This window comes from Clupea harengus, chromosome 6 (assembly GCF_900700415.2).
Source record: "Clupea harengus chromosome 6, Ch_v2.0.2, whole genome shotgun sequence".
In the NCBI taxonomy this organism is placed as follows: Eukaryota; Metazoa; Chordata; class Actinopteri; order Clupeiformes; family Clupeidae; genus Clupea; species Clupea harengus.
In genome coordinates this window covers 31,226,894-31,243,192 of record NC_045157.1, presented here as the reverse complement: position 1 = coordinate 31,243,192, position 16,299 = coordinate 31,226,894, and the positions used below count along the sequence as shown (strand labels likewise).

Here is a 16,299-nt window from a genome sequence, read left to right as displayed (position 1 = left end):
TATCAGCATGACAACATACATTAAACTCCTCAATATCACCATGACAACATACATTAAACTCCTCAATATCAGCATGACAACATACATTAAACTCCTCAATATCACCATGACAACATACATTAAACTCCTCAATATCAGCATGACAACATACATTAAACTCCTCAATATCACCATGACAACATACATTAAACTCCTCAATATCACCATGACAACATACATTAAATTCCTCAATATCACCATGACAACATACATTAAACTCCTCAATATCACCTGCATACATTAAACTCCTCAATATCACCATGACAACATACATTAAACTCCTCAATATCACCTGCATACATTAATTGATTGATTGATTAATTGATTGATTGATTGATTGATTGATTAATTGAACTGTTTACATGGTGCAGGCAATGTCCTGGGGGCACATGGTGAACAGGAACACGAGAGGCTTGGTGCCCTTGAGCGCCTCATTGTAGATCAGAAGCACTCCCTCCAACACATACATGCTGCCATGCTGCCATGCACACACACACACACACACACACACACACTCACACTCACTCACACACACACACACACTCTCACACACACACACACACTCACTCACACACACACACACACACTCTCACTCTCACTCACACACACACACACTCACTCACACACACACACACACACTCACACACCACACACACTCACACACACTCACTCACTCACACACTCACACACTCTCACACACACACACACACACCATACACACACACACACTCACTCACTCACTCACACACACACACTCTCACACACACACACACACTCACTCACACACACACACACACACTCACACACCACACACACTCACACACACTCACTCACTCACACACTCACACACTCTCACACACACACACACACACCATACACACACACACACTCACTCACTCACTCACACACACACACACACACACACACACGGGCTGCAACCCTTCCTAAGGCAGACACTAAACATTACTGCTGCAGATATATCAGCCATATATTTTCCCCAAAGAACTAATAATGTAATAACGACAATAAAATAGTATAATATCAGGTATGTTCTACGTGGATGCATTGATTTGGTTTAGTCTCAGACAAGACCTTGTTGATATAGCAGAAAAGTTAGGCTGTGCTCATGTACACAAGTACTAGCTGTACTAATGGCCCATATTAGACATACTGTCTCTTTAACCATGAGGCATAGGGAAAGATGAAGCATATTTGACATACTGTCTCTTTAACCATGAGGCATAGGGAAAGATAAAGCATTTTTTTTTTCACAAAAAGAGTGAAGAAGAAGAGAAGGAACACAAACATAGAGGTGTGTTCCACAAGATTTGTATTGTGGTTACGGTTACGGCAAGTTATTTAGAAGGTGCTTTTGTCCAAAGTAACTTACAAAACATATTCTGAAAAAAAGACATATTAACAACAGCCAGAAAGTAATCCATAATGATCAATGATCAATGATCAACTTAATGTGTGTCTTCATTGAGAGGTAACAGTCAAGCCGACTGCTGTGTTCAGAGCACCAAAACAAGTAGCTAGCTACTGTACCTACCGATTCACACCTAATGGATGGATGTTCTTCTTGTTGTTCTGTGGGGAAGGTCCATTTTGGAACGGTGCCGATGCAGATGCGGCAGCCTTACTCCTGTCACATTCGGAGGAATTCCCTGGCTGGGATTCAGGTTGAATACAAGCAGTCGCCACACCAGCGGTGTCTGAGGGCACAGCTTCACTGGTTACAGGTAAAAACACCCCCACACCCCCACACACACACACACACCCACACACACACACACACACACACACACCCACACCCACACACACACACACCCACCCACACACACACACACACACACACACACACTCACACACACACACACACACACACTCCAATCAGAAATCAATAATTTGCTCAATTGGAACTAACTACTGTATTTATTCTTATCTAACTATTGTATTGTAGAATCCTATAGAAGGGAACTGTAGGCACTCAGAGCATTGAGGGGATGCACACACAAGCAAGCTACTGTGTATGAAAGTAATGTGAACTCTACTGGTCTGATTTCATTATTTGTGACTGATCAAGAGGCTGGAAATCGTGTAATTCATTATTTATTGAGAAAATGATTTCCAAGGACTGAAATGATTGCAGGTGGACAACCAGCTCCCTGGCGCCATGTTCCCAGTGGTCTTCCACCCTGTGCCTCCACCCAAGTCCCTGTTCCTGGACTCAGGTACACCCTTTACATTTACATTTAGTCATTTAGCAGATGCTTATCCAAAGCGACTTACAAGGATGTATACACATTTTACACTGATGGCACACTCAGGAGCAATTAGGGGTTCAGTGTCTTGCTCAAGGACGCTTCGACAGGGAATCGAGCAACCTTCTGATTACTAAACGACTTATTTACCTCCTGTACCACTGTCACCCCTTTACACTCCTGCATGTAGATGAGTGGACATTTGTTTGAATGACCTGGTTAAGGAATTTGCATCTCGGTTACAGGGACGATTGTATGTGTAAACACACACTATTACAATAAGCAGAACTGTGTCCTGTTGTACATGTGTCTATGGGTGTCTCATTTTTAAATGAACATCCTTTTACCTTTTTTATATTGTTATAATGTTAAGTTGATCAAAATAGTCATTATCAAAGGTAAAGGCCAATCAGTCTGGAATGTTGCTAATGCTAATATGCTAATGTGAGTCATATTTCATTGTGCCGTATTACACTGAAATGATACAAAAAAAAGAATGAATGTAAAAATAGCAAGTCATGATTAAAGCGAAAGCACCAGCAAACAGACACCAGCTAAAAATTAAATACAAAATATGTTTCAATAGGAAAAAACTATATTTTCAAAAGTTACCAGATCCCCCTGTCCATGCCGTTGTTGAGGTCCAAGGGAGAGGCAAGAGCAACTTGGCACCAACGTCATTGCAGGGGGCGTCATCCGCCTTGGGGACTCCGACTCCGGATTTTCCTCAGGGTTGACTCCCAAAGCCTTTACCATGGAGAAGTATAGCCGGAAGGTAGCGGAGGTTTAAGATCAGAGTTTTCCTTCTTATAGGCGAGCTACCTTCCCTAGCTGAGAACCCCACCTACCAGAGGCACCAGTGGCCCGCCTTTACCCCCTTTCCTGTCAGTATAAACAGTTCCCACCACGTGAAGGCCAGGAGTTGGGCTTTGATTGTCAGAGGCTATTTGAGATGCACGCCATTGGGAGCATTTTTTTTTGAGTTGGAAGTGTCAGGATGTCATCCGTTGGCATTGATATCAGAACAGGCCGAGGGGGGAGGACAGACACAGCATTAGATGTGTAAGAATCAAGGCTGAGGCACAAAGCGCTAGATGTGTAAGAATCAAGGCTGAGGCACAAAGCATTAGTGGGCTGGCAGAGTTGGCATAGGCTACTCTTCTAAGTCCCTTCTCAACCGAACCCAGAGAAAGACACCAGCTCATCCAAGAGGAATGCCAAGCAGGCATCAAGGAGGAGCGAGCCAACAGTCTGGCAGTCTGACTACTAATCCAGTCTACTACAGGATCCTAATCCAGTCTGATTCCTAATCCAGTCTGACTACTACAGGATCCTAATCCAGTCTGATTCCTAATCCAGTCTGACTCCTAATCCAGTCTGCTGACTACTACAGGTTCCTAATCCAGTCTGACTACTACAGGAGCCTAATCCAGTCTGACTACTACAGGTTCCTAATCCAGTCTGACTACTACAGGTTCCTAATCCAGTCTGATTCCTAATCCAGTCTGACTACTACAGGATCCTAATCCAGTCTGATTCCTAATCCAGTCTGTCTACTACAGGATCCTAATCCAGTCTGATTCCTAATCCAGTCTGACTACTACAGGATCCTAATCCAGTCTGACTACTACAGGTTCCTAATCCAGTCTGATTCCTAATCCAGTCTGCTGACTACTACAGGTTCCTAATACAAGATGTGGTCAAAGCCCTCCCAAGCCCACCAAATCTCCAAATCTGGGCAGTGAGACATCTACTTGCACAACCAAGTGCTAAAGGCAATTGTGGCAAGCATTGCAAAACACTGCATTCCAACATAAGAACATCTTCCCAACCGTGAAGCACGGTGGTGGCAGTATCATGGCCTCAGGACCCAGGACGCCTTGCCATCATTGATGGAACTATGAAGTCTGGATTGTACCCGCAAACACTACAGGAGAATGTCAGGGTGTCTGTTTGTGAACTGAAGCTCAACAGAAGATGGGTCATGCAGCAAAGACAATGACCCTAAACACACAAGTAAGTCTACCAAAGACTGGTTAAAGAAGAAGGAATTTCATGTTTTGGAATGGCCCAGTCAAAGTCCAGGCCTTAATCCTATAGAAATGTTGTGGAAAGACCTGAAGAGATCAGTTCATGCACGGAAGCCCACCAACATCCATGAGTTGAAGCACTTTTGTGAGGAGGAATGGGCCAAAATTCCTCCAAGCCGACGTATGGGACTGATTAACAGTTACAGAAAACATTTGGTTGAAGTTATTGCTGCTCAGGGAGGTCACACCAGGTACTGAAAACAATGGTTCACATACTTTTTCCAACAAGGCATTTAATATTGGATCATTTTGCACAATAAATGAATTATAAAAGAAGAATGTTTTCTGTGTTTTTTTGTTGAACTGAGTTCACTTTATCAAGTTTTAGGACTTAGTACCCCTAACATTTTAAATACTGTAAGTTTCTATGTATCAATGATATGGGAGGGAGTGGCAGCACCTCTCTCACAACCATCACATGCACAACGGACCCTGGATAAGAGCTCCTTAAGAGAGTCCATCACATGCACAACGGACACTGGATAAGAGCTCCTAAATAGAGTCCATCTAAACATCTAAAATAGAATGCAGAGAGAGCTGCCAGTTTGAGTTTGAAGTGCATCTCCGTTTTTCTTAGGGCACCTCTTACCGTTGTTTTTAAGTTAATTTAGCTAGTTTTTACATTAATTCGGCTTTGGGCAAACATGCCTAGAATCTGCACCTAATCCTTTCTATGGCATGGAAAACCCAGGTTTGGGAGTGAAATATTGACTGTTCCTTTGGAAAACCCTGGTTTGGGAGTGAAATATTGACTGTTCCTTTGGAAAACCCAGGTTTGGGAGTAAAATATTGACTGTTCCTTTGTGCGTTTTCTCTCATTTTCCCCAGAGCCCAAGGCATTCATTGATGTGAGCATTATCACCAGATTTAATGAACACAGCCAAGTCATGCAGTTCAAGTAAGTCTGCCTCTCATTCCATCACATCTCTATCTCTCTCTGTCTCTCTCTATCTCCCTCTCTCTCTCTCTCTCTCTCTCTCTCTCTCTCTTATTTTCTCTGTTTTGCTCTGCTGTTTTGTAAGTGTTGTCTAGAACTCAAAGTAGCAGATGATGGGATTAAACATGTTTTCCAATAGTTCAGCTGTGACAGTACTGTGCCAACAACACCCAGACTAAGGACTTGATTTCCAGTGAGCAAGCAGACTAATACAGTAGATGTACTTGAAGTTGTTTTGGATGGAAGCTCTTGCTCAGTAAAGGATGCATCGATAATTGCAGGTACTTCATGGCACTCGTACAGGAGATGGCAGTGAAGATTGATCAGGGTTTCTTAGGAGCAATCATCACTCTGTTTACACCCGCTGTGGACTCAGAGTTCAGTAAGAAGCAGGTAAGCATGACTCCCTTATGTGTATGTTTGCATACTAATTTTGCATGATTTGGCTTAACGTGTCTTTTGCCTTTTCAAACACAGCTCATTGTGAAAGATTTAGACACACTGCAGGAGCAGCTGATGGAATCTTCTAGAACAGACAGTTCAGGCCTCAGCTTCTTTGAACATTTTCATATCTCTCCTATCAAAGTAAGTTGTTTTTTCTCTGTAGCAGCAAAATTAGTTCACTGTAATACAACTGACAATGGTAATACAATTAATGATAATGGAAAGCATCAACTGTCAATCTTCAGTTTAACCAAAACCATCAGAATCAACATTATGCCTATGTGCCTGTTAAACCTGGGAACATTATGCCTATGTGCCTGTTAAACCTGGGAACATTATGCCTATGTGCCTGTTAAACCAGGGAACATTATGCCTATGTGCCTGTTAAACCAGAACATTATGCCTATGTGCCTGTTAGACCAGAATATTATGCCTATGTGCCTGTTAAACCATTGTGCTGTGTACTCCGGGAGAACAGGAGAAAGAATAAAAAGGCATAGAAATATTAGGACCATAGCTATGCACCTACATTTGGACATCCGTCAGTTTTGGATATCTGACTTTACACCTACAAATATAGTTTTGGGTGCTAGAAATAACATTTTCAGAGCAGCACCACCTTCAGAAGTGACAAAAACTGGCTAAATTCAGAACCACCACAATAAAATGACTGGACATTTATCCTCACAGATCTTCAGTATGAAACTTTAAAGACACAGGATAATAAAGCTATCTTTAAAAAATATATGTGATAATAAGTTGAGATATGCCAGTATAATTTTGGCTTTTGATTTAAATTTTGATACATTTTTAGAAGTTGACTATACACCAATGACACCATAAAGTGAATTAAAATATATACATATAAAAAGTTGGTCTATATTTCTATAATTATTAAATGTGATTTTTGTTAGTATACCTGTTGTGTTGACATGTTTGTGTGGCCTTTTGTGTGCATCCCCAGTTACACCTGAGCCTCTCTCTGGGCTCCAGTGCAGAGGAGGCTGAGGAGCAGGAGATGGCAGCGGTCCAGTCCTTCAATCTGCTACTGAAGAGTTTTGGAGCGACCCTTACTGATGTGGATGATCTGATCTTTAAGTAAGCATCTCTTTAATACAGTTAGAAATATAGCTGCAAACAGCAAGAGGCCAAGCAAACCTAGGACATAACCCACCAACCATTTTGAGCCCATTAAAGGCCTGTGATGCCCATAGTGTATGGTGGAGCAAACATATACAGTTTCCCTGAAATACACAAAAGCATCGCCTAGATATGCATTCACTGTCAGAGCCGGAGTCGGGAATCGAACCCTGGTCTCTGGTGTAGGAGGAGGACCCGTATGTGCAGTATGTGCAAAAACGTTCGCTTTAATTATCTTAATTATCTCCTTCCAAAACAACCAAAGTAGGAATAATCCAAAACTCAGAAGATCTTGACGAAACACAATAGTCCGAAAAAGCTCAGAAGGTATCAAACACTAAAGTTAACTCAAACAAAACAAGAGGCTTGAAATTCACAAAAAACACACACGAGGACTGTGACTGGAGACTAGTAAACTCGAGATCATGGAAACAAAACAGTACGACCACGACACAGCAAAGAACAAGACAAAAGACCAGGTATAAATAGTCTAGTTCATTGAGACCAGTTAACTAGCAGGTGAAAACAATCGAGGGAAAACAGACAGGAAGTAAACAGAAGCACATGTACACACACACAGACACACACTGGCACACACACAGACACACATGTACAGACACACACTGGCACACACACAGACACACACTGGCACACACACACACACAGACACACACACACACACACACACACAGACACACAAGTACACGCACACACACACACACACAGACACACACTGGCACACACACAGACACACAAGTACACACACACACACACACACAGACACACAAGTACACACACACAACAGGCACGGAGTCCTTTGTTGGCGCCCTCTAGAGGCCCGAAAGTCCCAAATCGTGTCAGTCACTCCCTAAAACGGTCATGAGAGCTAACACAGGCAAAGAGATGTATCACATTTAGTGTAAAGGTCATACACACAGGGAGCAACTAGCAGCGATGTAGTGACCAGAGCTACTGGCTACTGGTTCACAAAGTAGAATGGGGGGGAAATGGCCTATCCACCCAGGCCCAAAGCTATAATTGCTGCCAAAGGTGCATCTACTAAATACTGACTTGAACACTTTGACATGAATGATTTTGGTCTTTTGATGAGTGTCAAACAAGGCAAACTAAATTGACCATGATTTCAATGTTGTGTTCTGATCAGTGTCAAACAAGGCAAACTACATTGACCATGATTCAATGTTGTCTTCTGATCAGTGTCAAACAAGGCAAACTACATTGACCATGATTCAATGTTGTAAAGCAATGGAAGGTGAAAACTTCCATGGAGAGTGAATCCTTTCTGTAGGCATTGGAAGTGATTGTTTGACCTATTTTCATCTACTTCCCCCCTTGGGCTTTTGGACCATCTCTTTTACTGTGTTATGTAAACACTACAGGTGCACTACAGGTGCATTACAGCATAGGGCTATCATTGGTCAGGCACTGGAGGAGTGGCAGAGCAGGGTTTGGGTTAGGTGACAGTTGGAGAGCGAGGGGTAAAGCTGCATTGCTGGACTGGAGACAGATGATAACCAGCTTTGTTCATGAGCAAGAGGAATGTCTCAATGTTGAGAAGTTGGAGAGAATCGTGGGCTAGTCGCATTAAACTCAGTGTTAGAGCTACTAATGATGTCCTCCTACCTCCACAGAACCTCAGTGAACTCAGAGAGGTGTATCTTGAGGTGTATCTGTAGTTGTCCCTGGTGTTGACATGTGTCCTAACCCATCGTGAGTATCAAAGGGGGTGGGTCTGAGACGCCAGGCACAACGGTTGAGCCCTCAGGAGGTACTGTGTGCCTACTTCAACCAAACTCTGACCAAGGAAGGTGCCCACTTGGCAACCCAAGTGAAATGCTCCAGAGGGCATCTTTGTTGTTGTTGTTGTTAACCCTTAGAAGGCCATTTCCGGTGGGAAAATGTGTTCTTGTTGTCAATATGCCTTTAAGTTTGTTAAGTATTGGCCTGATGGTTTGGTGCACTCTGCACCACTTGCATATGTCAGTGAGAGGTTTGGCTGCTGTGGGAAGTCCCCAACCAATAGCACAAGTCATTTGATATCTTGTCCTGTGTGTAACTAAAAATGTACTAATACAAAGATGCCCTATACAGTCCTGTAAGCGAAACTTCCCTTCAGAAATGAGAGTATTTGATTTGGTGCTAAGCAGTCTCCAGGATGGGCAAGCTTTATTTATTATCTCATTCCTGTCTTCCATTCCCACCCCTCAAGACTTGCATTCTTTGAAGTCCGTTTCCAGTTCTACCGCAAGGAAAAGTTGATGTCAGCGGTCATTCGCCATTACTCTGAGCAGGTGATTATCTATCGGTTCATTACTGCCACTCATATTAATCTCACTTCAGATGAAAGTTTATACTGGTAATAATAATAATAATAATAATAATGATAATAATAATGCATTTTATTTGTAGCATACCCTGGTGCATACTTAAACTATACATATGTGAATAGGTGATCCTATCCTCTTCCATGAAACATGTGATGCAAATGCAAATGTTTGTGCATGTTTTGTAGTTCCTGAAGCAGACGTAATGTTTGTGCATGTTTTGTAGTTCCTGAAGCAGCTGTAATTTTTGTATATATGTTTTGTAGTTCCTGAAGGAGATGTAATGTTTGTATATATGTTTTGTAGTTCCTGAAGCAGATGTAATGTTTGTATATATGTTTTGTAGTTCCTGAAGCAGCTGTAATGTTTGTATATATGTTTTGTAGTTCCTGAAGCAGATGTAATGTTTGTATATATGTTTTGTAGTTCCTGAAGCAGACGTAATGTTTGTGCATGTTTTGTAGTTCCTGAAGCAGCTGTAATGTTTGTATATATGTTTTGTAGTTCCTGAAGGAGATGTAATGTTTGTATATATGTTTTGTAGTTCCTGAAGCAGATGTAATGTTTGTATATATGTTTTGTAGTTCATGAAGCAGCTGTAATGTTTGTATATATGTTTTGTAGTTCCTGAAGCAGATGTATGTATTGGTGTTGGGACTGGACGTGCTAGGGAATCCGTTTGGTCTAATCAGAGGCCTGTCAGAGGGAGTGGAGGCCTTTTTTTATGAACCATTCCAGGTGAGTGTGTGTGTGTGTGTGTGACTGTGTGTGTGTGTGTGTGTGTGTGTGTGTGTGTGTGTGTGTGTGTGTGTGTGTGTGTGTGTGTGTGTGTGTGTGTGTGACTGTGTGTGTGTGTGTGTGTGTGTGTGTGTGAGTGAGTGACTGTGTGAGTGTGTGTGTGTGTGTGTATCTGTGTACTCATATTCATGATCTTCTATGGTTGATATAGGGAGCGGTACAGGGGCCAGAGGAATTTGCAGAGGGCTTTGCCATTGGGGTACGCAGTCTTCTGGGACACACAGTGGGTAAGATTCACACATATGCACAGCCTGTGATTTTCCACTAATTCTCAGAATTCAACACTGTGTTCAGTGTCATTTACATGTGTACACAAGTGGTTAAATAGCTGTGTGTGTGTGTGTGTGTGTGTGTGTGTGTGTGTGTGTGTAGGAGGAGCAGCAGGAATGGTATCACGGATCACTGGCTCTGTGGGTAAAGGTTTGGCGGCCATGACCATGGATAAGGAGTACCAGCAGAAACGCAGAGAGGAGAGAAACAGGCCTCCCAAAGATTTTGGAGAGAGTCTCGCCAAAGGAGGGAAGGGTTTCCTGAAGGTACACAAGATTTATATGCTGCCGTGGATTTACTCTAATGAATGAAGTGTTTGTTTGGGTGACTGTGGTTTGTGAATTCAGTGAAGCAACAGCTTGGCTCCCCGCTCACGTTTCTATGCGAGAGCACGGACGTGCGGTCAGGGGAGGCAGAGCCTCACCTGTCATCATGAAAGTAAAAAACAAATAACGATAAAATAAAATAAATATGTTTCTACTGATCTGTGCTATAAATGTATTTTCTGCATGATTCCAATCATTTCGAGCATTTTTATAATCAAAATCGCTGAATTTGCGCATGTCCTGTTCAAACAGACAGGAGACAGCGAGACGTTAGGCAGCGACGAGCTGTGCCTCATCTCAGATTTAGCAATCCCTCATAAACTGGGTTGAGTGCATGCGTAGAACCTATTTAGTCTTGCTGATCTGACAAAAAACCACAGTGAAAAAACACAGAGGGGAGGCAAACAGTACCCCTGCCTCAATGAAGGGGGCGTGCAAGTGCCCACTGGTCGGGTTTATGCTTGTTCTGCTGTTGCTCTTCTTCTACAAATATTTTGCATTGACCGCGAAAATGGAAGATTCTATAGCTGAGCTAAAACATTTCACTTAGCTATGTCTAACTGGCTTGCAAATAATCTGTCTACAATTTTCAATGAATTAGCTTTATCTGCAGTGATATGCGTGAGGATAATTACTCATGCATCTTCAATTGCTGAAAGAATTTACGTTTTATTAGGCCTATTAAGATGGAACCGGGAAGGCTTGCTTGTTACCTGCATCATCGTATTTGAAAGCACGTTATTAACAGCGTTTGTCCCTGTCTTAATGCGATGTTGTGCGAACCAAAACAACGTTTTAAAATGTGAATTGATCTTCTTCAGTCTTACTTTGGACTTGAGGCCTTTTTTGCGGGCATCTGTGTGAGTGAAAGCACTTGATGGTCTCTTCAAAAATCGTCTGATATCCATGGCTAATGAATCCATTCCGAACGGGTAGGCAGGCAGCCTAATCCACAACGTGTATGTGTTTACATTAGGGCTGGGCAACGATTAACATTTTTAATCACGATTAATCGCATGATTTCCCTGATTAATCACGATTAATCGCATTTGTATACGCAAAATCGAATAATTAATTCAAAAGTAGTGTATAGCGCACTTTTATTTTAAATGTTCTGCCATATGAACGAAAGTGCCATAACATTTGTTGTGCAAACACTTTTAAAATCAGCATTTTAATACAGTAGCCGTTAAATAAAATCTCAACTTAAACAATGTTATCAAAGCAAATACAAAATTAAAGCCCATTGCCGCTGCCAGGTGCGTAAACGCTATTTCCAAAATTCCAGAGGTGCGTAAACGGCGTTTACGTGCGTTTACCCTCCACTACAGCCCTGGTAATAGCTAATGTCTTAGCCTAACGGAAACAGTTGAGCCTCACAACTGGCACCGCATTGTTTTGGTAGTCTATTATATCTTCTTACCACTTCTTATGCTGCTTATCGTCTCAGTCTGCACAACTGAGTTGATACATTCCACAAATTCAAAAGCATAATTTTTGCTTCTCCAACTCTGAGGTAGGTCGACGGCCCGCCAAGAGTAGCCTAAAGGATACTTTGTATGTAAACATTCTAACGTACATCCGGCTTGGTTGTCAGACATGTCAGTATTTTAAATGTTTATTACCTAGCCTACATCGCCTTTGATGCTCAGATTTTTAAACCCTGAAAAGAAATCGTTTGTGCGGTCTGAAAAATGTGCGCGGACTGAAAAATCTATTGCGCGGCCACTTCGACTGGCCTGCGGCCGCGCGCAGCTTGGTCACAATGCAAAGTGGAGGGCAGTCACTGTCTCGGAGAAATTATACTATTCCTTTAGATGTGAATTCAAATGGTCAATGTAGTCCTTGACACTATGTTCTAAATGTGCGAATTTTCATTTATAAATATAGAATTGTAGGCAATGCACTTAAAGAAAATTATGAAAAATTATAGGGGAAGGGTGTTCATTTGGACCCCCCAATGTCTATACCATGGTTACGCCCTTGCGATGAACATTACTTTTCTCTGAGAGTAACAAAATCACACTGATATGAATAGACCGACATAATACCACAGATTACAAATCAGAATACTGATGAAAGTATCATATGATTGCTTATGTATTTCTCTCTCCAGGGCTTTGTTGGGGGTGTGACTGGAATCGTCACCAAGCCTGTAGAAGGTACGCATCATCAGTACTTAAAAACAGTGGAGTTACCAGTGCAGTAACATGCAGTTACCAGTGCTGTAACATGCAGTTACCAGTGCTGCAACATCGAGTTACCAGTGCTGTACCATGCAGTTACCAGTGCTGTAACATGCAGCTACCAGTGCAGTTACCAGTGCTGTAACATGCAGTTACCAGTGGAGTTACCAGTGCTGTACCATGCAGTTTTCTATGGAATTGGAGTAAACTATGCAGGAGATTTAGACATCCATGAAGTAACACAATAGTTCTGTCGTATTGTATTCCAGAAAAACAATATAGTTCATGGAAGGTTTACATATTAGTTTGAAAACAGAAACAGGTGTTGAAAACAGTAGATCAAATCAAATCAAATCAAATCAAACTTTATTTGTACGGCGCATTTCATACAAGGAAGTAACACAATGCGCCTCACAGTAGGAAAGAAAAGGGGGGGGGGTTACACTTGTATAAAACACACAGATTTTCAAGAGATAAATGAATAAAATAAAATAAACGTACTAACCGCACTGCCACCGTAAAGGACTACTCAGCACGGTCATCGTCAAACTAAGCTGCTGGGGGGGGGGGGGGGGGGGGGGGGGGGTTACAAACACTTGTAAAGAGACACAGATAAGTAAATAAATAAATAAATGTTACATTAATGTTAAATAAATACATTTTACAGGTTACAAAACACTTATAAAAAGACACAGATTTTGCCAGAGATAAATGAACAGGAAATTACGTACTAACCGCACTGGCACCATAAAGGACTGCTCAGCACAGTTATCGTCAAACTAAGAGACAGCTGCTGGGGGGGGGGGGGGGGTACAAATACTTGAAAAGAGACAGAAATAAGTAAATAAATAAATGTTCCATAAATGTTAAATACATTTTACAGTGAGTGATAAGCGAGATCAAAGAGGTATGTCTTAAGTGCATGTTTAAAGGTTTCAACCGTTTCGGCCATTCTTAGGTATTCTGGCAGAGTGTTCCAAAGGTTGGGGGCATAGAAACTAAAAGCTGCTTCCCCATGTCTCTTTGTCCTGGCTTTTGGAACTGTTAGAAGTTCAGTGCCGGAGGACCTCAGGGATCTACTGGGTGTGTACCTTGAGAGCATGTCTGTTATATATTCAGGTGCATGACTATGGAGTGATTTATAGACTAGTAGGAGAACCTTGAAATCTATTCTAAAACTAACAGGTAGCCAGTGCAGTGATTTTAATACTGGTGTGATGTGCGCTCTCCGTCTTGTTTTAGTGAGGACTCGCGCTGCTGCATTCTGTATTGTTTGTAGTTGACTAATGGCTTTTTTTGGTAGACCAGACAAAAGCGAGTTACAGTAGTCTAGCCTGCTCGTGATAAACGCGTGCATCAGTCTTTCGGTGTCAGCCTGAGCGAGAAACGGTTGCACCTTAGCAATGTTTCTTAAGTGATAAAAAGATGTTTTAATTATATTTTTGATATGGGTTTCAAAATTGAGATCTGAGTCAAGTATGACGCCTAGGTTTCTGGCTTGGTGCTTGGTGTTAAGTGCTAGTGTTTTTAAGTGTGCAGTTAGTTTCTCTCTCTCGTTTTTTTCACCAATGACTAATACCTCTGTTTTATCTTGGTTAGATGGCTGTGCAATATTGCAAAAATGACACATTTCAGCAAAATCAGCTCACAACTTTTTGCCGGGGATGTGCAAATGTGTCACATGTCATATAATAATATCACATCCCTCAAACGCACATTGGAGTAAAGCCAGTCACAGTTCCTTAGCTATCGTTTCAGTTTTATGTCAGGAATGCAAATATCACATTCCTTTTATTTGGAAACAACTCATGCTGTGCCAGTCAAAAATAGTTTTTAATTCAGATAAAGCAGTGCCAGTGATCTATTGTGTGTAAATGGTTTTTAATTCAGATAAAGCAGTGCCAGTGATCTATTGTGTGTGAATGTTTTTAATTCAGATAAAGCAGTGCCAGTGATCTATTGTGTGTGAATGGTTTTAATTCAGATAAAGCAGTGCCAGTGATCTATTGTGTGTAAATGTTCTTGTTCCAAGCTGATATACTTCAGTTGTAGCCACCAGTTGTAACAATACCTTGTGGCAAACGAAAATCGACAAAAACAAAAGAGAAGACTAGTGCTGTGTGGACATTGATTTGGATGGGAGACATTAATATAGAGTCTACACACACTCTGTCCATTGGCCCATGGATTGTGCATTGCAATCCTATTCCTGATAGTTTATTCAGCCTCTTGATTCTCATCCTTGCTAAGTTTGCTGAGTTGCTGATTTTGCAAATGCTTCAGATGTTTCTGCTGCTGTTCTCCCTCTCAGACTAGGGACCATATATTACCTTTGAGTATAAGGACACCGGTACTGATACTGTGTCTTAATATTCTTTGTGATGAACTTTAAATTGGACTGTATACTAAGTGGGATATATGTTTTCCTTCAGGTGCAATGAAAGAGGGTGCAGCTGGCTTCTTTAAGGGGATTGGAAAAGGACTGGTTGGAGTTGTTGCCAGGCCAACTGGAGGCATTGTTGATATGGCCAGCACTACCTTTCAGGGGATTCAGAGGTGAGGAACACACACACACACTACACACACTACACACACTACACACTACACACACTACACACACTACACACTACACACTACACACTACACACACACTACACACTACACACTATACACACAATGACCACACTACACACACAATGACCACACTACACACTATACACACAATGTTTATGATAACATTAAGAAAGATGTAGAATGATCAAAAAACACCAACTACAAATGTTTTTTTTTTCTTTCCTGTCACCACTTTCGATCTCTGACTAAATATCTTGTTTGCAGTTTTGTGTCAATTTTTTTATATCTGTTTCAGTACGTAGACTCATTTATTCAGTGTCATGTGTTCTTTCTAAATGATGTCCTGAATATGATTATTATGATTATATGACTTGAAGTGTGGATGTTGGCACAACATGTGTCACCAGGTGAGTAATGCATCGTGGGTGATGGGCACGTGGATCACGCTCATTTCTTCTGCTTGTGTCATGGCCACAGCGACTGCCAGTTGTAGATCTAACCCCTCACACCTTTCATCATAACACTGCATCTGATGCCCTCGTCTCCAAACCCCAGCTGCAGGGCTGAGCCTCTAAGATGGAGACTGGAGATCCATAGCAACAGAAACAGTCAAATTAGCTTATTTTTTTCAGTTGCTTTTGCAGGTTAGGAGATGTGTAAGGAGAGCAGTTGAATATGTATCATACATTTGTGTGGGTTTACTGACAGTAAGCATCAATGATTGCCATTTTGTGGCAGTAGCTTCTTGCATTGTGGAAGTACAATATGCGCCGTCTGGAGCCCACGCGTGCATGACACAACAACATGACTGCCCAGCTATAGAACCTGAGCAGCAGGATACAACAACAACAGCAACAATAAAGCTGCCTTAATGAGCATTTCACTG

At 41.7% G+C, this 16,299-nt stretch overlaps 1 protein-coding gene across 1 annotated transcript in view; it reads left to right on the top strand.

The window, feature by feature from the left end:
- Window positions 1-16,299, top strand: part of vps13c (vacuolar protein sorting 13 homolog C) — a 127,745-nt gene that overhangs the window by 101,753 nt on the left and 9,693 nt on the right. Inside the window, exons 69-80 of the mRNA XM_031569761.2 lie at window positions 1,641-1,781; window positions 2,192-2,273; window positions 5,222-5,291; window positions 5,612-5,723; window positions 5,808-5,915; window positions 6,739-6,872; window positions 9,145-9,226; window positions 9,884-9,997; window positions 10,209-10,284; window positions 10,430-10,593; window positions 12,770-12,815; window positions 15,272-15,395. Coding sequence (XP_031425621.1) covers window positions 1,641-1,781; window positions 2,192-2,273; window positions 5,222-5,291; window positions 5,612-5,723; window positions 5,808-5,915; window positions 6,739-6,872; window positions 9,145-9,226; window positions 9,884-9,997; window positions 10,209-10,284; window positions 10,430-10,593; window positions 12,770-12,815; window positions 15,272-15,395 — 1,253 coding nt within the window. The remainder of the gene's footprint in view (window positions 1-1,640; window positions 1,782-2,191; window positions 2,274-5,221; window positions 5,292-5,611; window positions 5,724-5,807; window positions 5,916-6,738; window positions 6,873-9,144; window positions 9,227-9,883; window positions 9,998-10,208; window positions 10,285-10,429; window positions 10,594-12,769; window positions 12,816-15,271; window positions 15,396-16,299) is intronic.